At 44.8% G+C, this 21,795-nt stretch overlaps 1 protein-coding gene across 4 annotated transcripts in view; it reads left to right on the top strand.

Moving 5' to 3' along the window:
- Positions 1–1,090: 1,090 nt before the first annotated feature.
- The window catches only part of TIMM44 (translocase of inner mitochondrial membrane 44), a 109,005-nt gene continuing 88,300 nt past the window's right edge, over positions 1,091–21,795 (top strand). Inside the window, exons 1-3 of one of the 4 annotated variants that reach the window (XM_033953629.1) lie at positions 1,091–1,304; positions 5,684–5,791; positions 12,886–13,056. In XM_033953629.1, the coding sequence (XP_033809520.1) occupies positions 1,242–1,304; positions 5,684–5,791; positions 12,886–13,056 (342 nt within the window). In that variant the 5' untranslated portion in view covers positions 1,091–1,241. The other 3 variants (XM_033953628.1, XM_033953631.1, XM_033953630.1) reach the window with 3 other exon arrangements.

Genomic DNA, 21,795 nt, shown 5'->3' with positions numbered 1-21,795 from the left:
CACCTCTGCCAGGAGGGTTAGCGAACTGCATGCACTGGTTGCCGACCCACCGTTCACTGTTTTTCACCATGACAAGGTTGTTCTGCGTACCCACCCTAAATTCCTTCCCAAGGTGGTCTCGGCTTTTCACCTCAACCAGTCCATTGTGCTTCCCGTCTTCTTCCCTAAGCCTCACTCGCATCCTGGAGAACAGGCGTTGCACACGCTGGATTGTAAGCGTGCCCTTGCTTACTACCTTGATCGTACCAGAGCTCACCGAACATCCCCTCAGCTCTTTTTGTCTTTCGATCCCAACCGTTTGGGCCGTCCTGTCTCCAAACGGACACTTTCAAATTGGCTTGCTGCCTGTATTGCCTTCTGTTATGCTCGGGCCGGTCTCTCACTGGAAGGATCTGTCACGGCCCACAGAGTCCGAGCTATGGCTGCTTCTGTGGCTTTCCTCCGTTCCACGCCCATCGAGGAAATCTGCAAGGCGGCCACTTGGTCCTCAGTTCACACGTTCACTACTCACTACTGTCTGGATGCGTTCTCCAGACGGGATGGACACTTCGGCCAATCTGTGTTACAAAATTTATTTTCCTAATGGCCAACCATCCCTCCTCCCTCTTTGTTAGCTTGGAGGTCACCCATGTGTTAAGAATATGCTGCCTGCTTGTCCTGGGATAAAGCACAGTTACTTACCGTAACAGGTGTTATCCAGGGACAGCAGGCAGATATTCTTAAGTCCCACCCACCTCCCCGGGTTGGCTTCTTAGCTGGCTTATCCTAACTGGGGACCACGCACTCCTTCGTCGGGCGGGAAGGCACTCGCGCACGCGCGGTGCGGCCAACTAGAAACTTCTAGTTAAAAGGTCCGTACCGAGGGCTCCGTCGGTGACGTCACCCATGTGTTAAGAATATCTGCCTGCTGTCCCTGGATAACACCTGTTACGGTAAGTAACTGTGCTTTTTCAATCTCTATAGCTCTGTACATATTAACGGACAGGGATGGAACGTTCAAAGGGATTCATTCAGAGAGGAACCTAGTACACATGCTCAGAAACCTTTGTAAAGGTCAATCTGAGCTATTTGATAAGGACCGCTCAATGCCGTCAGCTGTCCACGGAGAACACCTGTTAAGGGTGTGCAATATTCGCTGTAAAGCGTAGAAGAGAGGAAAAGAATAAGCAAAAGTAGGACGAGAATTTAGCAAAAATGGGGAGAGGGAAAATGAACTTATTCTGAGGAAGAGAGATAAGAGGATGGAGGAGGATATTAATGCTCACTTAACACCATGTTTGTGCGCCCATCTACACTATAAACAGGTAAACGACATTTGAGAGAATAGATGGAAATAATGTAGGAGGAAGGAGATTAGAAATGAATAAGACATATGAGAAAGGGGGAATACCGAGAGAGGAAAGATGCAGAAGGGGACAGAGGAAAGGAAAACATTAAAATATCACTATTAAAATAAAAAGCGAACTAAAAAGAGACAATATAAAGGACAACGAAAAACAAACCCCGGAACAGAACAGTAGAGGAAAACGTTCTCTAGAAACTGAAGGCAGAAGTTTTCAGGTGATAAGGACACGCCGTCGTTTACGTCATCAAACAGCGACAGGAAGGCTTTCTTTTCTCCTATATCTGCTCTGGAATTGCCAGGTTTTTATTTTACTGACTACTTCACTCCGCTGCTGGTGTCAGTTATGCGTAAAGTCGTATTAGTCTAGCAGCTGGTACATTGTGTCAGCTCAAATATAGCTGTATCATCTGGAGTTACTTATCGGTTCCAAAAACAGAAAACTTGCTCCTTCTTAATCCTTGTAGACGACCAATGTATATCTATGAATGTAGTTTTTTGCTGGGTGGGGGAATTATCCTATTAGATTAGTTAACCCATGCAAGAATATGCTAATACAAATAGATGCTTGTTCATGAACGCATCCCGTCCTGTTTTTGAGGCAATTATTACAGCGCCAGCTAGTAATTTGCTTTCCGCCCATCAATAGGAAGTAGGAAGAGGGTGACGTCAGAATGCTGCGCGGGAAAGTCACTCGTTCTTCCCCCAAAATGGCGGTAGCCTTGTGTCAATGTTACCGGGTGAGTGAAAGGATTGTGAGATGATAGTTCTGTGCTCCTATTGAAGTTGGGTGGCGGCGCTAAAGTTTAATTGATCCTAATTCCGATAGGTTTTTATTTCTTATACGTTCTCATATGTGATCCTTTTTTTTTTTTTCTAGAGATGTTTATGGGCGTAGAGACATGCACTGCTTGTTACGGGAATACTGCATCGTTCTAGTTATCTGCTGTAATCATAGTTTGGATGTTTCACAATGCTGTTCTCTCCTCCTTTTCATAGGATTTCTTGAGCTCTCTGCGGAATGTTTATCTTTAATACTTCCTCTATTAGCTCTGGTTTACTTAAATTTATAGGTTCTTTCAGAACTCACACATACCTTGAGATTGTGTTTTCTGGTTATTATCAGATATTGACAAAAGTTTAATACTGTACTATTCCTTAGGCGTGGAACAAGACCCGGGATTGAGTGGTGGTTGGTCATTTTTATTTAACTTTGCAATTGGATTATCTGAAGGTAGTTTTTTTATTCATAGTGCTTAAGGTGATGAAGATAATGAAATGTTCAGTACTTTAGAAAAGACTTTCACCACTAGCCCCTTCTCCTCTCTCTCACATGAAGGCCTTAAGTTAATTCAGTGACTATGGAGATATACACGTGCGTGTTTATTTATTGGGCTTTATTTAACCACCTTTATGAAGAGATTTACCCAAGGTGGTGTACAGCAGGTATAAGAACATAAGAATTGCTGATGCTAGGTCAGACCAGTGGTCTATCGCGCCCAGCAGTCCGCTCCTGCGGCGGCCCCTAGGTTAAGGACCTGAGCCCTAACTGAGTCTAGCCTTACCTGCGTACATTCTGGTCTAGCAGGAACTTGTCTAACTTTGTCTTGAATCCCTGAAGGGTTTTCCACCACTCTCTGGGTGAAAAAGAAGTTCCTTACGTTTGTACAAAATCTATCCCCTTTAAACTTTAGAGAGTGCCTTCTCGTTCTCCCTACCTTGGAGAGGGTGAACAACCTGTCTTTATCTACTAAGTCTATTCCCTTCATTATCTTGAATGTTTCAATCATGTCCTCTCTCGGTCTCCTCTTTTCAAGGGAGAAGAGGTCCAGTTTCTCTAATCTCTCGCTGTACGACAACTCCTCCAGCTCCTAAACCATTTTAGTCGCTCTTCTCTGGACTCTTTCGAGTAGTACCATGTCCTTTTTCAAGTACGGCGACCAGTGCTGGACGCAGTATTCCAGGTGGGGGATCTCACCATGGCCCGGTAAAGCAGCATGATAACCTTCTCCGATCTGTTTGTGATCCCCTTCTTAATAATTCCTAGCATTCTGTTCACCCTATCCACCTTAATCACCAGATCTAGCTGCAACTGACACTTTTCTGTTTCTAAACCCTAAAAAGAATTTGAAAGGGTGACAGTTTTCAAGTGATTCCAGAGGTGATTCAGCAGCAGAGCCGTATTTCAGTGACCAGACAGCAGAGTATTTTTTGGAAGGGTTACAGAAACTTCAAACATTAAGTCCCAAGTGTGTTACTTAGGGGTAAATATTTGAAATAACTTGTAAGTTTCATGACTCCACATTATTCCCTTCTTGGTTGGGCTGAGAACTTTTTGCACCCACTTGTAACATACAAACATAGAACATAGAAACATGAAGGTAGATAAAGGCCAAATGGTCTGCCCATAAGCAGCATCTACTATCTCCTCCTGTCCCATGCTTACTTAACTCAAACACAGTCTTTCTCTCCATCACTTCTACTGGGAGACTCCATGCATCTTTACCCTTTCTGTAAAAAAAAGTATTTTTATACATCACTCCTAAGCCTATCACCTCTTAACTTCATCCGATGCCCTCTCATTTTGGAGCTCCCTTTCAAATGAAAGATTTGCCTCACACACATTTATGCCACGTAGGTATTTAAACATCTCTATCATATCTCCGCTCTCCAACCTTTCCTCCAGTGTGTGCCTTAGATTTGAAAAGGCTAGGAAACAGCTATGAGAGGTGTTATCATTTTCTGGTTGGGGCACACTGAAAATGCCCACGTTTGCTTCATGGTGCTCTTAATCTTGCTTGATAGAACTTCACAAGTAAAATGTATCTAGTTTCTGCAAGATACTCATACCAGTGTATTGCAAACTGTGTGCTGCGGCAGATTCCAGGTGTGTTGCGAGATGCTGGCGAGGAGGAGAGGCACCAGTTGACTGCCTACAAGATGTGCTTCTCATGGCGAGAGGCATGTTCTGTAAGCAGTCAACTGGCGCCAGCGCCTCTCCTTCTCTACAAGCGTCTCTTTTTTTTTTTTGGTATCATTCCCCTACTGGCGGCTGAGGGCCTTCGCCCATATGCAAACATCAGCGTGATGACGTGACGCATACGCGTGACAACATCACATTGACATTCTCGCATTTCTGGATGCCCTTTAGTCGCAGCACAGGGTTTAGTGTGCTGCGACTTCCAGAAATTTGTGAGATACTGTCTAATACCATAAGAAATATTGCAACTAGTTTAAAGGATGCATGTAAGGCCGGGTAGTCTACTTCTCACTGCCAGGATAGGAGCTGAGCACAGTTTGGTGCTGCAAACTTATGCAGTACTAGATCTTGATGTTGAACCAGCCTTGAATTTTCAGTTGTCATTACTGTAAAACCTTGGTTTGCGAGCATAATTAGTTCCAGAAGCATGCTTGTAATCCAAAGCACTTGTATATCAAAGCGAATTTCCCCATAGGAAATAATGGAAACTCAGATGATTCATTCCACAACCCAAAAACTTTAATACAAAATACTATACGCTTGTATTGCAAGACCTCGCTCATTTAGAACCTTGAGTACACTCCTGCAGCATCATAGAGAGAAGAACCATCGACTCAGTTGTGATGATATGATGCATGTTCTAGGAACCCCCGCAAATACGTTTTTTAGGCAGGGGAGACAGGAGAGGGAAGCTGGAGTGCCGGTGAGTGAAGAAAATCACTCACGGTATGCTCCAACCGCCTCTTCCTGTACTAAAGTCGGGCCTCACCAATCAGGAGCTGCTTTGACAAGCAGCTCCTAATTAGTGAGGCTCGACTTTAGTACAAGAAGAGGCAGACGGAGCATACAGTGAGTGATTTTCCTTTACTCACCGGCGCTCCGGCTGTCCTCTCCTGCCTTTCTTGCTGACCTCTCCTGCCTCCCCTTCATGGTCGGAAAATACCACAAATGACCAGGACCACGAATTCGCGGGGAAGCACTGTATACTGTATGTACTCGTATTGCAAGACTCTGCTTGTTTAGAACAGTCACTACACTCTTGCAGTGTCGGAGAGAGAAAAACCATCGGCTCAGTTGTGATGTGTTGTAATGTATATACTGTACTTGTATTGCAAGACATTGCTTGTATATCAAGTTAAAATTTAATAAAATGTTTTGCTTGTCTTGCAAAACACTTGCAAACCAAGTTACTTGCAATCCAAGGTTTTACTATACTTCACTAATATCTGTTCTCCCATTATTAGGTAATGCCATTCATTATTTTGAAGTTTGAGCAATTAGTGACCTCCGATCTATGTAAGCAACTCTCTGGGGAACCATATATGTGATTTTAACACTTTTTTTTATTTTTTCCATCCTAGAAACACCTGGCAAGTAATATCCGGTTTATAGCTGCAAAATATCCAATCACAGTATTTGGCAATGGTAGTGTATTCAGGATGTGTAGGTTGACTGTGGAATTGCATCAGGTAAGCTACAGTATTTGTACACCAATAAGCAAAATGATCTGTAATTGTAAGACCGATGGAGCAGCTATGTAAACTTCCTCACTTTGACCATAGTAATGTTCTTTTCTGTGGTTTGAAACTGTCCAATTTAAAATGCTTACAGAATTTACAAAATACTGCTGTTTAAATTGCTTTAAAGAAGGAGCAGATCCAAAAAAATCCTTTATTTCTAAATTCCCAACAACATTCTTTCTGTTACGTCCCTTCCGGATTCCATACGCTAGGTGTTCAATCCCAACCTGCAGTCCGGATGTTGCAGAAATGTATATCTTTACTGAACACATGCTGCACTCCCCCCCCCCCCCATGTGAGAATCGTTTTCAATTTCTGCAAACAGTCCGAGCAGAAGTCTTTTGCTATTGCTTTGCTTCTGTTTCTTATTTTTTCACTTAAACTTTGTTTCTCGGTGCTTCAGTGCCTTGAGACCTCTCCCTGATGGTCCGCTGTCGGAGAAAAGGATGCAGTCCTGCACTCCTGGACTGCAACTTCACAGAGAAACTCTGGTGGATCTGTGAAGCCAGCCTGCTGTGTGCCACCTTCAGGAAATACCCAGAGTTCCTTCCCATGGAGTTTGCTGGCCGTGGACCCTGCTGCAGGTTTCTAGCACAGACTGAGTGCTTCTGGACAGAAACCCACCTGGGTTTCAATGCACAGACTGCCTTTCCCGCCCCAAACTGCGTAGCAGAGAATCCGTGGGGACGGAGGGTGTAGTCGGTCTCTGGCTGGCTGGCAGTCTGAAGATCTTCATTTCTGTGCATTTGGAGCTGTTTCTGAGGCAGAAAGTCCTTTTTTTCTCCACTCGGCTGCTTTACAAATGCTGACAAGCAAAGGCACTACAGAGACTGTGAGTACCTCCATTTTTTCCTGTGGGAACTTCGGGAGTGCTTTTCTCACAGGGGGTGCTAGGAATTGGGTGGAGCCGGAGCAGGCTCCCAGTTAGGTAATCCTGGTTTTCCTTCAGAGTTTAATCAGCAGTCTGGCAATGGCTTTTCTGCACATTCAGATTGCAGGTTTTGCATGTTTTCGAGCATGCAGAGGAGGTAGTTTGCTTACTGCTCTTTCAGATCTGACCAGGTGTATGAGGGGGATGCTTTGTCCATATCCTCCCTTGTGTCTTTTTTTCCTTTCGTGGCCTCTTGATATCATTTTACAGGGCCTTGATGAGGCTCCCTTTGAACCACTATAGGATGTATTTCTTCTGGGTCTGACGATCACAACAGGTTTTCTGGTCACTGTTGTCTCAGCACAGTATATTTTGGACTTTCTGCTCTTTTATGCAGAGAATCTTTTTTTCCATATTACAGATGTGGGTGTTTTTCTTCCATACTGTACGTTCCTTCTTGCTAAAGGTGGTCTTGGCTTTCCAAGTCAATCGAGAGGTTAGATTGCCAGCTTTTCATTAGACAGGTTTGAAACGTGAAGATCAGATCTTCCACAAATTAGATATCCGGAGGATCTTGCTCCTTTATTTGAAAAAGATAAATTGAGCTCTGGGCTGTCTGATCACTTTTTTGTTCTAACTGCTGCGCTTCACCATGATAGGCCGGCGTCCAATTCCTCGATCGCTCGATGGATTCAAAGGACCATTTCCGCAACTTACATCACCCGTGGCAAGCAGCTGCCAATTTGACTTACAGTACTCTTGGCAAGAAATGTGGCTGAGTCGTGGGTGGAATCTCACGTGATTCATCCTGATGAAATTTGCAGGATGGCTACTTGGTCAAACACAGCAGAGACAGCTGGAATTGACAACCAAATAAACCTTTATACTACATATAGCGATAGCCAGTGAACCTTCAATCAAAGAACATTGATAGGAGTCCATAACTCCTTAATCTGTTGTTCCTCAGGTCTGAAAACAGTGGCAAGTCCAGAAATCCTGAGTCTGTTGCTCCACAGGTCAGAGAACAGTGATAAGTTTAAAGAAAACTTCCAACTTCAGTATTGGACTTCTCTGATGTTAGTTTGGCATAATACGTAGCTGCTTCTTTCCAAACACTGGTCCTGCAGGAGTTCTTCTAACAGGCTGCTCAAGTTTCTGGCCAACCTAAAAGTTAAATCAAAAGAAAATGAAAAAAAACCCCATTTCCTTTTAAACCCTTTTGGGTTTACCTCCATCAGTGCCTTTTAATAGCTTCAAGTGACCTAATTCTCTCTCTCTGGCTTCCTTTCTGTTCCTTGCCCTGCCTTTTATGTTTTCCATGGGCTGCTTCTTAGTCTCCTCTCCTCCCTTCCCCCGCCCCTGGAGCAAAGTACAGTTGAATCTTGGTTGTCAAACAACTCATCTTGAACAAATTTGTTCCAGAACAAAAATTGTTCCAGTTTCCAAGAGTCTTGGTTCCTGTTCCCGAACAGGCAAACTGGCAACCACGTGCTCTGTAGGCTGAAATGTATGATGGGAGAGTGGCTGTAGCCTCCACTTAGTCCACACTCCTGCTCAAATTTATAGTTTTTTCTTGATTTTCTTTGTTATTAAATAAGCCACAGGCTGAAGAAAGATAGTGATAGAAGCAAAGTGAAAAGAAAAGTTGTTAGAACAACGATAGAGGTGAAAAAAATTATCATATCCAAACATAAAAATGATGTTTGTGTGTCGAATCTTGCTATGCAGTTCGGTATGGTGAAATCAATGATTTTTACTATACTCAAAAATAAAGAGGTGATCGAGGGAGCTGATGTTACAAAAGGAGTGAAAGTTCTTACTAAACAAAGATCACAGATGATTGAAAGTTCTTACTAAACAAAGATCACAGATTATTGAAGAAGTGGAAAGATTGTTGCCGATTTGTATAAACAAGAAACAGCTGATAATGCAGAGGCTATAATTTGTGAAAAAGCGAGGCGATTACAAGAAGACTTGTTAAAGAAAACCCCTGGTACGAGTGCTGATACTGATGTGTTCAAAGCTTAGTAGAGGGTGGTTTGAGAAATTTAAGAGGAGAAGTGGCATACATAGTGTGGTTAGGCATGAGGAGGCTGCAAGTTCGAACTAGAGGTCTGCACGGGAACGGGGATCGCGGGAATCCCGTGGGTCCTGTGGGGGTCCCACAGGAATCCCTCCCTAATCCACAGGACTTCCACGGGGACCCCTCTCTGGCCCACGGGACTCCCACGGCGACCCCCTGCTAGCCAACATGACTCCATGGGGATGGAAGGCTTTGGAAGTAGGGTTCGTCTATATAATATAATGGACACGTCAGCCTTAGTAAAAGAGGGGGTTTACAAGTTAATTACCTGAACAGAAAACAAAAAAAGGGTTCCACCAAAGAGATTCCACAAGGAAAACAGCAGCGCAAACACAAAAGAAACTGGAATTGATGATCCTGTCAGAAGTAATTGCTGCTTTTTATGGGGATGGGCGGGGGTGGAGGTAATTCCTTGCGGGGATGGGTGAGGACGGAGAGGATCCTGGCGGGGACGGGCGGGGATGGGTGGGATTTCTGTCCCCGTGCAACTCTAGTTCGAACCAAGAAACTGCTGAGAAATAAGTGCAAGAATTTAGTGACTATGTAAAGGCTGAGTGTTTTCTTCCTCAGTAAGTGTTCAACTGTGATAAAACCAGCCTATTTTGGAAAAAATTGCCGTAGAGGACCTACAACTACATTACTCAGGAGAAAAAAATATTGCCAGGACACAAGCCAGTGAAGGACAGGCTGACTCTCTCTTTTGTTATGTGGAAATGCAAGTGGGGACTTCAGGTTCAAGCCATTGCTTGTGTACCACTCTGAGAATCTGAGGGTGTTTAAGAAAAATAACATGATGAAAAGTAAATTGTCTTATATAGAGGGCTAATAGTAAGACTTGGGTAACCAGGATTAGAAAAGGGCCTAACAGTGGTGTCTCTCAAGACTGTACAGGTGGTGGGCCTCTTATTCTTCCGGGCTCAAAGGGGAAAACAATCTGGCATATTACCCTGATATGACCCAGTTCTTGATGGGAGTGCTCAGGTTGCGTCCTTCAATATGCAGGTCTTTTCCATCCAGGAATCTTAATATCATTCTGAAGGGCATGTCCAAGACTCCATATTTGCTTCTCCATGAGGTGTCTTTTCTGGACCTCACGGTGAAGACTGTATTCCTGGTGATGAAAGTCTCCGCAAGTCGGATATCAGAATTGCAGGCTCTTTCTTGCAAAAGAGCCCTACTACTACTACTCACTTATATAGTGCCGAAAGGTGTACACAGCACTGTACATTTTGACATTTATAGACATTCCCTGTTCGAAAGAGCTTACAATCTAACTTGGACAAACAAGACATGACATAGGGTTGGGGATGCAGAACCCAAGATGAGAGGAGTTAGGAATTGAAAGCACTCTCGAAGAGGTGGGCTTTTAACTGGACCTTGAATACTGCCAGAGATGGAGCCTGCCATAGGGATTTGGGCAGCTTGTTCCAAGCATATGGCACAGCAAGGTAGAAGAGACGGATTTACCAACTGAGCGGAGCTCACAGTGGGGAACAAAGAGGGAGATAAGTGAAGCGAGATAATGAGGGGCAGCTGAGTGAGTGTGTTTGTAGGTCATCAAGAAGAGTTTGGATTGTATTCTGAAACGGATGGAAAGCCAATGAAGTGACTTTAGGATAGGGGTAACGTGAGTATAGTGGCCTTCTTGGAATATGAGTCATGCAGCCGAATTCTTGATGGATTGGAGGGGAGTGAGATGGCTAAGCAGAAGGCCTGAGAGTAGCGAGTTGCAGTAGTCTAAGTGCAAGGTGATGAGGACATGGATAAGTATTTTGGTAGTGTGCTCAGAGAGGAAGGGTTGGAGTTTGGTAATAATACAGAGTAAGAAGCAGCATGTTTTAGCGATATGTTGTATCTGGGTGGTGAAGGAGAGAGAGGAGTCAAAGGTGACCCCAAGATTACAAGCAGACCAAACAGGAAGGATGAGAGTGTTATCCACAGAGACAGAGAATGAGGGAAGTGGAGAGGTGGATTTAGATGGGAAGATGGAACATCTCTGTTGTAGCCAAATTCAATTTTAGATGGCGGTGAGACATCCAGGTGGCAATGTCAGACAGGCAGGCTGAGACTCTGGTCTGGGTTTCTGTAAATCTGGGAGTCATCAGCATAGAGGTGATACTGGAAGCTGTGGGAGAAGATCAGTGTTCCAAGTGATCAAGTGTAGATTGAGAAAAGGAGTGGTCCCAGGACAGAGCCTTGAGGTACACCAATCAATAGTGGGAATTGCATACACTGAAGGTGTGATGGGAGAGATAGGAAGAAAACCAGGAGAGGGCAGAACTCTGGAAACCCAATAAGGACAGCATATCAAAAAGTAGGCGATGATCCACAGTATCAAAGGTGGCAGACAAATCAAGAAGGATGAGGACAGAGTAGAGGCCTTTGGATCTGGCCTGACTGAAGCAGATCCAGAATAGCATGAGATGAGAGGAAGTCCTGGCAATAGCAGTGAACAGCACGTTCAAGTAATTTGGATAAAAAAGGGAGGAGGGAGATGGGAGCGATAGTTGGAGGGACACATGGGATCCAGTGAAGATTTCTTGAGATGGGGATGACAACGGCATGTTTGAAGGCATCAGGGACAGTTGCAGTGGAGAGTGATAGGTTGAGGATGTGGCAGATAGGAGGGATGACAGAGGGCAAGATAGCACCGAGTAGGTGAGCTGTTTTAAGGATCTCAGAGGCTGAGATTTCCTACTGAGGTTGTGTCAGCTTTTCATATCAACCAAGAGGTTAGTTTACCTATTTTTTATCCTACTGGTTTGAAGAAGCAAGATGAGATATTGCAGAGCCTAGATGTGCGAAGAGTTCTACTCCACTGTCTAGAAAGGACAAATGAGTCTCATCTTTCCGTTCATTTTTTTTGTGCTAACTACTAGTCAGTTCAGACTAGGCAGACCTTCTTCCAAGGCTTCTATTACCAGATGGATTCACATGGCAATTTTGTTATTGTACATTGGCTGTAGCAAAAAGCTGCCTATTTCTGTAGCCGTCTATTTCTGTCAAAGCTCTTTCGACCAGAAGCCTAGAGGAGCTGCTGCTCGACACCAACCAGTTGCGGGAGGTGCCCAAACCCCCTGCAAATAGGAAAGATGGCCCTGAATGCCAGCGGCAGCCCTGCTGTAGGCTTAAAGTTCTTCAAAGATGCAACAGGAGAGAGATTTGTGGTTTAAAAGAAAGGGGGGCAAGGAGAGACAAAGAAAGAAAGGGGAGGCAGGGAGAGACAAAGAAAGAAAGGGGAGGCAGAGAGAGACAAAGAAAGAAAGAAAGAGGGGGGACATGGAGAGAGAGAGAAAGAAAGAGGGGGGACATGGAGAGAGAGAAGGAAAGAGGGGGAACAGGGAGAGAGAAAGAACAGATGCACAGTCGGAAGGAAGTGCAACCAGAGACTCACCAGACAACAAAAAGGTAGGAAAAATTATTTTATTTTAAATTTAGTGATCAAAATGTGTCACTTTTGAGAATTTATATCTGCTGTCTATATTTTGCACTATATTTAATGGGATCCGGGAAGGATCCAGGATCCGAGGGTCCTGTCCCGTTTTGAGGAAAAAAAATAAATGGTCACGTTAGTTATACTCCACTGGTGAAGGAGGAGGAACTAAAAGATACAATTGACACCCTTCTGTAAGTGGTTCGTGAGCATGGATTGATACCTAATGTATGCAGTCCTAATGAATAGAAACAAGATTATCCAGGTAAGAAACTAATCTTTCATTTGTCAATTTAAGCCAGTTATAGAATAGAACAGTGGATTATTGTATCACAACTACTTAGCAGTGTGTGTCTCATGGCTACTGTGCAGTAGATTATTTATTTATTTATTAATATCTCTTGGGACTTCCAATCTTGTCCTGGGGAACCCTATAGATAGGGCTTAAGTGAATATGCAGGAGAAAATTTGCATATCTCTGAGATTCAGTATGTGTATATTTGTAGTAAATGTCCTGTAAACCTGCCTGGCTGAGGAGTCCCACTCCTAACTCTTTGAGACCCTTGCTACCTTATAGTTTTTGGTAAAGAACTCATTAACTGTTGCCTCTAAGTGGATCATCTGTGGGTTTGTTTGTTTTTTTTCTTTCCCTCCAGTTCCGATGTTATGCATCTGAAGGAAGGAAAGGATTTCTCTCAGGGTTTCTGGATAACATTAAGCAGGAGCTGTCTAAGAATAAAGAGATGAAAGAAAGCATAAAAAAATTTAGAGAAGAAGCAAAAAAGCTGGAGGAATCTGACGCTTTGCAGCAAGCTCGGAGAAAATATGTAAGTGTACTATTAACTGTGTGTGCTATTTTTTATATAGTGCCTTTTGTGGACATCTTGTGGTATTCTGCTCCCTGTGTCTGCTGGAATTTGGTTGTAGAAAGTTGGCCAGGAACATAGTCAAATAGTGACTGTACTGAGGGACTGAAGTGGAAAGTTTTACCCAAAGTGTTAACACATGATCGAAAGTTTAGTCACATTATTTCCCTTATCCCTAATCTTTTTGGTATTCTAGTGTAATGTGTTTAGTTGCCCTGAGTGCTAGGGTTATGCATCTGAATACAGGTTTTCTTCTGCAAGCAAGTTGTTCAAATGTTTTTCTAATCTGCTCTGTGGTTTTATTATTTCTGGGTTTTTACCTGTCATTTTAAGTTTGAGGCTCGGTGCTTAGAGGTTTCCTCTGTAGGACCTCTGCCTGGTAGAAGACACAGCCTCACGCAGTGGAATTCTGCTGTTAGCCCTCAGGAACACCTGTCTAGCCAGCTTGCTATAATATTTTTGGAGCTCGGGGGCCATCCCCTGAGTAGCTACTCGTCTTACCAGTATTTTTCCCCAAGCCCCACTCTCACCCCGGAGAGACGGCGCTACACACGCTTGACTGTAAGAGAGCGTTGGCCTTTTACCTCCAACGCACTCAGTCTCATCGGAGAGTCCCACAATTGTTTTTGTCCTTCGACCCTAATCGGCTGGATCGCCCAGTTTCCAAGCGCACCTTGTCCAAATGGTTGGCTGCTTGTATTTCTTTTTGCTACGCTCAGGTTGGTCTCGCGCTGCATGGTCGAGTAACGGGACATAAAGTCCGAGCGATGGCAGCCTCCGTAGCCTTCCTCTGGTCCACACCCATTGAGGAAATCTGCAAGGCTGCCACGTGGTCTTCAGTTCATACTTTCACCTCCCACTACTGCCTGGATACATTGTCCAGGAGCGATGGCCGTTTTGGCCAATCGGTTTTGCGTAATCTATTTGCTTAAATTGCCAACTTCCCTCCATCCCTTTCAGATAGCTTGGAGGTCACCCACATGTGAGAATATCATGCCTGCTTGTCCTGGGATAAAGCACAGTTACTTACCGTAACAGGTGTTATCCAGGGACAGCAGGCATATATTCTCACAACCCGCCCGCCTCCCCGAGGTTGGCTTCTTTGCTGGTTAAGTGAACTGGAGACCACGAGGGGGAGATGCGCCCTCTGATGGAGCAGGAAGGCACGCATGCGTGGAGCAGCAGAGCAAACTTTAAATCTTCAATCAAGTTTGCTTGAAAAAGCTGTCCGCATCGGGGCTCCGTAGATGACGTCACCCATATGTGAGAATATATAAGAACATAAGAACATAAGCAATGCCTCTGCTGGGTCAGACCTGAGGTCCATCATGCCCAGCAGTCCGCTCACGCGGCGGCCCAACAGGTCCAGGACCTGTGCAGTAATCCTCTATTTATACCCCTCTATCCCCTTTTCCAGCAGGAAATTGTCCAATCCTTTCTTAAACCCCTGTACTGTACTCTGCCCTATTACTCCCTCTGGAAGTGCATTCCAGGTGTCCACCACTCGTTGGGTAAAGAAGAACTTCCTAGCATTCGTTTTAAATCTGTCCCCTTTCAACTTTTCCAAGTGTCCTCTTGTTCTTTTATTTTTCGAAAGTTTGAAGAATCTGTCCTTCTCTACTCTCTCTATGCTATTCATGATCTTATAAGTCTCTATCATATCCCCTCTAAGTCTCCTCTTCTCCAGGGAAAAGAGACCCAGTTTCTCCAATCTCTCAGCGTATGAGAGGTTTTCCATCCCTTTTATCAAGCGTGTCGCTCTCCTCTGAACCCTCTCGAGTAACGCCATATTCTTCCTAAGGTACGGAGACCAATATTGGACGCAGTATTCCAGATGCGGGCGCACCATCGCCCGATACAATGGCAGGATAACTTCTTTTGTCCTTGTTGTAATACCCTTCTTGATTATGCCTAGCATTCTATTTGCTTTCTTAGCGGCTGTTGCGCACTGTGCCGTCGGCTTAATTGTTATGTCCACCATTACCCCCAAGTCCCTTTCTTGGTTGCTCTCATTCAATAATATCCCTCCCATCGTATAGTTGTACCTCGGGTTTCTGTTTCCAACATGCAATACTTTATATTTCTCAACGTTGAACTTCATCTGCCATCTCGCCGCCCATTCCCCCAATTTGTTCAAGTCCCTTTGCAATTCTTCGCATTCCTCTTTAGTCCCAGCTCCACTAAATAGTTTTGTATCGTCCGCAAATTTTATTATCTCACACTTCGTGCCTGTTTCTAGATCATTTATGAATATATTAAAAAGCAGCGGCCCGAGCACTGAGCCCTGCGGAACACCACTCGTGACCCCCATCCAGTCCGAGTAGTGGCCCTTCACCCCTACCCTCTGTTTCCTACCCGCCAACCAGTTTCTGATCCATCTATGTACGTCTCCGTCCACTCCATGGTTCTTCAGTTTCCAGAGTAGACGTTCGTGAGGCACCTTGTCAAAGGCTTTTTGGAAATCAAGGTATATGATGTCTATGGGGTCTCCTCTGTCCATCCGTTTGTTAATTCCTTCGAAGAAGTGCAATAAGTTCGTTAGGCACGATCTCCCCCTGCAGAAACCATGTTGGGTTGTTTTCAAAAGTTTGTTTCTTTCCAGATGTTCATCGATGTGTTCTTTAATCAGTGCTTCCGTCAGTTTCCCCGGAACCGAGGTCAAACTCACTGGTCTGTAGTTTCCCGGGTCACCTCTTGATCCCTTTTTAAAGATGGGCGTGACATTGGCTATCTTCCAATCCTCCGGGATCATGCCTGTTTTCAAGGATAGGTTGCAAATTTGCTGCAGTAGTTCCGCTATCTCCTCCTTTAATTCCTTCAGAACCCTGGGATGGATTCCGTCCGGACCCGGGGATTTGTCAGTTTTAAGTTTTTCTATCTGCCTGTGTACATCATCAAGGCTCACTTCCATGGATGTTAATTTTTCTGCTTGATTTCCATTGAAGATTTGTTCAGGTTCCGGTATGTTGGTTGTGTCTTCGTTTGTAAATACAGACGAGAAGAACATGTTGAGTCTTTCTGCGACTTCTTTCTCCTCCTTCACCGCTCCCTTCCTGTCTCCTTCGTCCAGCGGTCCTACCTCCTCCCTAGCTGGCTGTTTCCCTTTAACATATCTGAAGAACGGTTTGAAATTTCGTGCCTCCCTGGCTAGCCTCTCTTCATACTCTCTTTTGGCTTTTCGAACCACACGGTGACATTCTTTTTGATACTTCCTGTGCTCCTTCCGGTTCCCTTCAGTTTTGTCCTTTTTCCATTCCCTGAATGAATTTTTCTTATTGCCTATCGCTTCCTTCACTATTTTAGTCATCCATACTGGGTCTTTTGTTCGACCCTTTTTGCACCCCTTTCTGAATCTGGGGATGTGCAGATTTTGTGCCTCGCTCACTGTGTCTTTGAAAAAAGACCAGGCATGTTCTACTGTTTGCCATTTTTTGGAAGTGTTCCTAAGTTTCTTCCTTACCATTTCCCTCATTGCTTCATAGTTTCCTTTCCTGAAGTTGAAAGATGTCGCTATGGTTCTCTTTCCGTTCGGTATGCCTACTTCAACCTTGAACTTGATCATATTATGATCACTGTTTCCCAACGGTCCCACTACTTCCACTTCCTTTGCAGGTCCCCTTAGTCCATTTAGGATTAAATCCAGAGTGGCATTTCCTCTCGTCGGTTCTCTAACAAGCTGCTCCATGAAGCAATCTTGTATAGCCTCCAGGAATTCTGTCTCCCTAGCGCATCTTGAGCTTCCAAGACTCCAGTCTATCCCAGGATAGTTGAAGTCTCCCATAACAACTGTGTAACCGCTTTTGCATTCTCGCTTCATCTCGGCATCCATTTCTTTATCGCTATCTCCGGTTTGCCCGGGTGGATGATAGTATAGGCCCATCTTTATTTCATGCCCTTTCCTACCCGGTATTTTAACCCATAGCGATTCCAGTTTGTTGATCATCTCCGCTGTGTCCATTCTTGTTGATTGTATGCTTTCTTTTACGTATAGGGCTATTCCTCCTCCTTTCTGACCTGACCTATCCCGGCGATAGAGCTTGTACCCCGGCAGTGCTGTATCCTATTTGTTTTCCTCATTCCACCACGTTTCAGAGATTCCAATGATGTCTATGTCCTCTGCATTGGCCATGGCTTCTAGCTCCCCCATTTTGTTTCTTAAACTCCTTGCATTAGTATATATGCAGTTTAGATCCTGGCATTTTGTCGTCTTCATTTCTTTTCCCTGTGCTTCAGTCTTTGGTGTCTTCTCTTTTGCTACAATCTTTCTAACCTCTTCTTCTGGGTTAGTTGACTCCTGTAATTTGTCTCTTGTTTCTTCCCTGCCTTTTTTCCCCTCAGTATCTTCACGGGATACCTTCTTCCGAATCATCGACGCTAGGTCGACTGTCGGCTTTCCCCTTTCTCTTAGTTTAAAGCCTGTTCTATTCATCTCTTGACGTTGTTTGCTAGAAGTCTTGTTCCCGCCGCGCTCAGGTGCAGTCCATCTCTCCTGTAGAGCTTGCTCTTGCCCCAGAACGTTGTCCAGTTTCTCACGAAGAGGAATCCTTCTTCCTCACACCATCTCCTCATCCACGCATTTATTGATTGTAGTTCTTCCTGCCTTTTCACATCTGCCCTCGGTACCGGTAGGATCTCTGAGAATACTATCTTCTTGGCCCTCATCTTCAGCTTCCTTCCCAGAATCTTGAACTGTTCTATCAGCGTGCCTCTTCTGTAGTCTCTCCTGCTGACATCATTCGTCCCAATGTGGATCATTACTGCGGTCTCTTCCGTCTCCGCTCCATCCAGGATCATCCCAATTTTGTCCACGATGTCCTTGGTTCTCGCTACTGGGAGGCAGGTCACCAGTCGATCCTCTCTCCCTCCTGCTATGTGGCTGTCCACATGCCTCGGTATCGAGTCTCCCACCAGGATCGTTGACTTTCCCTTCTTCAATTTTCGTTTCGGTCTCAGGTCAATGTCCTCAGCGTGCTTCACTCTCTCTTCTTCTGGGCATCGACTAGCCAATTCTTCCCCCTCGTGCGGTATTCTTCTGTGGGTGTCTTCTATGAGGTCACCTGCTTCTTGCTCCCCCTTCCAAGTTGGTGTTGGTGTAACTTCATCTCTCCTCTGGAGTTCGTTCTCTTCCACCCTCCTCCTGTATGCTTCCTCAATGAATTCCTCGAGTTCCCTGACTTCCTTCTCGATGTGTCTCTCACTCTTGAAGTCTTCAAATACCCTGGTAGGGTCCTCTGTGGTGTGCATTCCTTCTAGCTCCTGTATCTTGTCCTCAAGTCGCTTGACTTCTTTCCTCAAGCTTTTCAGCTCCTGACACCGACTGCATACGTATGACTGTCTCCCCGAGGGGAGGTAGTCATACATATGACAGTCCGTGCAGAACACTGGAAAGCTCATCTTCTGGTTACCTTCTGCTTCCATCGGGGTTACTACTTTAAGAAAACAGTTAAGTTTACGTGTTCCTTCTGTGCCTGCTGCCTTTGCACAACCTTGCCTAACTTTTGCTTGTGTGTGGTTGTTCCTTCTATATCTGCTTTTTGCCTTGATGCCTTCTTATGTGTGCTGTCCTTTCTCTTCCTTACCTTACTGCTGCTTGAATGTGTTAGTCCCTTCTGCTCCTGCTTATTCTTACTTTCTGTGCTTGCCGCTTCTTTACCTTTCAGTCCTTCCCTGTGCTCTTGGGTGTAGTGACTTGGCCCTTCTTGAGGCCCTTCGCAAAGGCGCTCTCGCTAAGGCGAGCGCCTTTGCCGCGCGCCTAACGGCTGCGCGCCATTGGCTCCACCCCCTTTTATGAGGGAGTTCGGTTTCTGACTCTCCGACGCGGTGGGGGTGGGCGGAGCTAACTCTCGCCCTGCCCCTAGCCTCCTGCTCTTCTCTGTCTCCCTCCTCTGCCTTAAAACAGCTTTAAAACTGCTTTTCTCCCTTTCTCCTGCTGACTCTCTTGCCTTCCTCTTTGCTTCTGCTGCTCCTCCTGCCTGCTGTCCCTGGATAACACCTGTTACGGTAAGTAACTGTGCTTTCCTTTTTTTTGGCCTCAGTTTTCCGTATCTTAGCATTCCTCCAGAGGGGCAAGGATAAAGATTTGGCACTTGGTTCACTGAAAGTTGAGGTAGTGGCATTAGCCTGCTTCCAAGGTCGAGTGCAATGGTCTTCCTTAGCTTCTCACCCAGATGTTGTGCAGTTCTTGAAAGGGGTGGGTCGCATTCAACCCCCTATCTGCCAGATTTGTCCTGAGTGGAATCTCAATTTGGTATTGCTGACCTTACAGAAGGCTCCCTTTTGAGGGAGGCTTCACTAATCTCGCAACTAGGCTACTTCAAGCCCCCGCCCATCACAACCCACCAAAGAGGCCATCAGTTAGACCTAGTGACATTCTCCGCCAAAGAACCATCCACCCCTAAATTTTACTGGAAACATGACATCTGGACAGACTCCATATGGTCCGACCACAAACTATGCCACTTCTCCATCCAATGCCAACAAAAAGCCACTAAAAACAGAATATCAAAAAACACCAAAACTCATTCCACTAGAGGTAAAATCGACCCGGTTGAATTCTGGCCCCTCTACGAATCTCTCTCTAATCTAAACGTAGAAACGGACCAAATCATGACCTCATGGATCAAAGACAGCACAAATATCTTAGATGAAATTGCCCCCTTAAAAACTCGCAGAATTAGATCTCCAATCCTGGACGGATGGTTTGATTCAGAGTTACTACAGGCAAAAAGAGACCTAAGAAGATCAGAAAGACAATGGATTAAATCTGGTGCCCAAGAACACAGCTACATGGAGACTTAAACTAAAAAAACTACAAAAACCTCACCAAGGCCAAACGAAAAAATTTCTATGCCCACAAAATTGGAAATGTCACAAACAGCTGCACCCTGTTCAAACTGGTCAACGACCTCTACAACCTTAACTCTCACCGACACCTGCGTTAACGAATCCACTTTAACCGCCAACTCCCTTGCAGACTTCTTTAACACAAAGATACAAAAACTAAGATCATCGTTATCTGCCCCAGCCAACCCCCACGGGGACTTCCCAATCCTTATAAACTCAGACAGGCCCAAACCAGACCCAGGATCCAGAACAGACCTAAGCTGGAATCAATTCACAACTATCGACTGGTCAACTTTCAACACATACTTTAACAAATATTCCAATTCCTTCTGCAGACTGGATACCTGCCCCCCTAACGTTATGAAAACTGCTCCAATCCATTTTAAAGCCAATATGTTAGCATGGGTAAACCTACTTTTAACCACGGGCAGTTTCCCAGCAGAACAAGGCCACATTTCAATAACTCCCATCATCAAAAACAAGAAAGAACCATCAAGCACCCCATCCAACTACAGACCTATCGCAAGCATCCCGCTATTCACCAAAATAGCAGAAGGGGTGGTAAACGCCGAACTTACCACATACCTAGAAAAATTCGACATCCTAAATGACTACCAATCAGGCTTTCGCTCCAATCACAGCACCGAAACCATCATAGCCTCCCTCCTAGACCACATACACACACTCTTCAGCCTGGGATCCAGTGCCCTGATTTTACAACTGGACCTGAGCAGTGCTTTCGATCTAGTCGACCACAACATTCTCCTAGACTGCCTTGCCTACATTGGCATCTCCGGCCAGGTCCTTAACTGGTTCAACGGGTTCCTACGGAACAGATCTTACAGAGTATTTAAAAACGATTCTCTCTCCTACTCCTGGGAAAACTCCTGTGGTGTTCCCCCCTGTCCCCCACCCTGTTCAATATCTACCTCACCTCCCTAGGAAACCTCCTGCAAAGCCTCAAGCTAAAATTATTTATCTACGCGGATGACATTACCATAGTCATCCCTCTAACCAGTTTCACTCAAGAACTCCTTAACTCCCTCACAAGCATACTTAGTCAGATAGAACTCTGGATGCTATCCTACAGATTAAAACTAAACCCAGACAAAACAAAATTCTTCCTAGCAACCCCCAAAGACAAAATCAAAGACACCACAATTCAAGTAAATGGATCCACATTCCCCCTTGAACAAACTTTAAAAGTACTGGGTGTAACACTGGACAAACATCTATCCCTCGAGAAACACACTGATATCACAGTTAGGAAATGTATCTCAACACTATGGAAACTCCGCACCATAAAAAAAATACTTCGACGACACTTCATTCCGCCTCTTAGTACAATCCTCCATCCTCAGCATACTGGACTACTGCAACATCATCTAATTGAGCTCCACAAAGAAAACCATCAGGAGACTAAGGATGATCCAGAACACCGCTGTCCGCCTCATATTTGACCTGAAAAAATGGGACCATATCACCCCTTTCTACCACAAACTCCACTGGCTCCCTCTAGAATCCAGAATCATGTTCAAATTCACCTGTTTTTGCTACAAAACATTATTTGGTTTATCCCCAAGCTATATAACCCCCCACTTTGCCCTTAACCACAACTATAAGAACTCCCGTAAAATTCAACTCTTCGCCTTCCTCTCCCTAAAACTATGCCACTCAAAAAAATTCCTCGACAAAACCTATGCCTTCCAAGCCGCCAAACTAAACCCTTGGCTAGCCCAAATGGTCCTCAAGGCCTACAACTACCTCGACTTTAGAAAACTACTCAAAACTCACCTAGACCAAGACCCGTAATCCCCTTTTCTATCCTCCTCCCTCCTTCTTCTCTCCTTGCTGTTC

The sequence above is a fragment of the Geotrypetes seraphini genome, chromosome 8, assembly GCF_902459505.1.
Source record: "Geotrypetes seraphini chromosome 8, aGeoSer1.1, whole genome shotgun sequence".
In the NCBI taxonomy this organism is placed as follows: domain Eukaryota; kingdom Metazoa; phylum Chordata; class Amphibia; order Gymnophiona; family Dermophiidae; genus Geotrypetes; species Geotrypetes seraphini.
Note: the sequence above shows the minus strand (reverse complement) of the source record. Positions and strands in the feature narration are given on the sequence as shown.